The following is a 1,083-nucleotide window of genomic DNA, read 5'->3' as shown; positions in this document are numbered from 1 at the left end:
ACCAAGACACGTCGCAATGTTTCCACATCGGGACCTTTCAGTGCTATTTTTGCGCAACCAACCATGTTCCACCACAGATACCATCTTTTCCACTGTACGCATGCCCCATCACTTTGTATAGTTTGAGCGAGATTCATAGCTGCACCAGCTGCGTGCGTGGCCACCTCACTGGCAGGTGTCTTCTTACCGTCACAACGGATGACAAGAACCATTTTGAGACCAAGCTCCTCCATTCTCTCAAACCCGCTGCTTCCAGAAGAATATGAAGTCTCTTCCTCGTCTCCCTCGCTGGACTCGGCACTGTCACTGTTATCACTATGCAAACATTGCTCTTGAGATTCGTCAGCTGATTGCTGCCCCAGTTTAGATAAAGTAGCCGCACGTTCCCTTTTCAACAGTTCTTTCAACGCCTCGCTAGCACGATCGATCCGCGGAGGCAAAGGCTTCTGTTTTCTAGTTTTCATTTGCCACACCCCAAGTTGCGCGACAACCCCAGGGAGAATGAAACCGAGGAAGAAACCAGCTAAACAGGATAGCAAGGTTTGTATGCTGGTTCCTGTATCCCCCAACACGTTTCCCTCCAACATACACCACTTTAAACAAGCGAAAAAACCAAACAAGCAAGTGAAAAAGGAAGGGATACATATATATATATATATATATATATAGATAGATAGATATAGATATAGATATAGATATAGATGGACATAACGATTGTACAAGTGTTCATCTACAGTTTCAAATCAAGCATGTGGCTGAAGGCATGAGCACGCGTTTTAAGTGCTTATGCCCTCATGTGGCTGTGTAGTAGTGAATGTATAAAGGTTTGAATGAGAAGGTGTATATTAGTTCACAAAGGAACATGCGCCAAAAGAAATCAGGTAATATACTTCAATGCACGACCGCAATGCCTTGAAAAGCTAATGTGTTTATTCTACAGATATACATACGTCGCACCAGACCACAACACATGAACTCACATACACACTTCGTCCCTCTTTCGATCCGCTTAACACAATTTGCCGCACCCACAACAATACATATTAACATATATAAATATATTTATGCATATTTGTATATATG

General features: G+C 42.8%; 1 pseudogene across 1 annotated transcript in view; it reads right to left on the bottom strand.

Moving 5' to 3' along the window:
- Positions 1-587, bottom strand: part of TEOVI_000098600:pseudogene — a 758-nt pseudogene extending 171 nt beyond the window's left edge. Inside the window, exon 1 of the mRNA in view lies at positions 1-587. This exon is cut by the window's left edge and continues 1 nt beyond it. Coding sequence covers positions 1-587 — 587 coding nt within the window.
- Between the last annotated feature and the right edge of the window lie 496 nt (positions 588-1,083).

The sequence above is a fragment of the Trypanosoma equiperdum genome (assembly GCF_001457755.1).
Source record: "Trypanosoma equiperdum strain OVI genome assembly, contig: ctg_266, whole genome shotgun sequence".
NCBI classification, from domain to species: domain Eukaryota; phylum Euglenozoa; class Kinetoplastea; order Trypanosomatida; family Trypanosomatidae; genus Trypanosoma; species Trypanosoma equiperdum.
The sequence above is the reverse complement of the archived record's forward strand: the minus strand, read 5'-3'. Positions and strand labels throughout refer to the sequence as shown.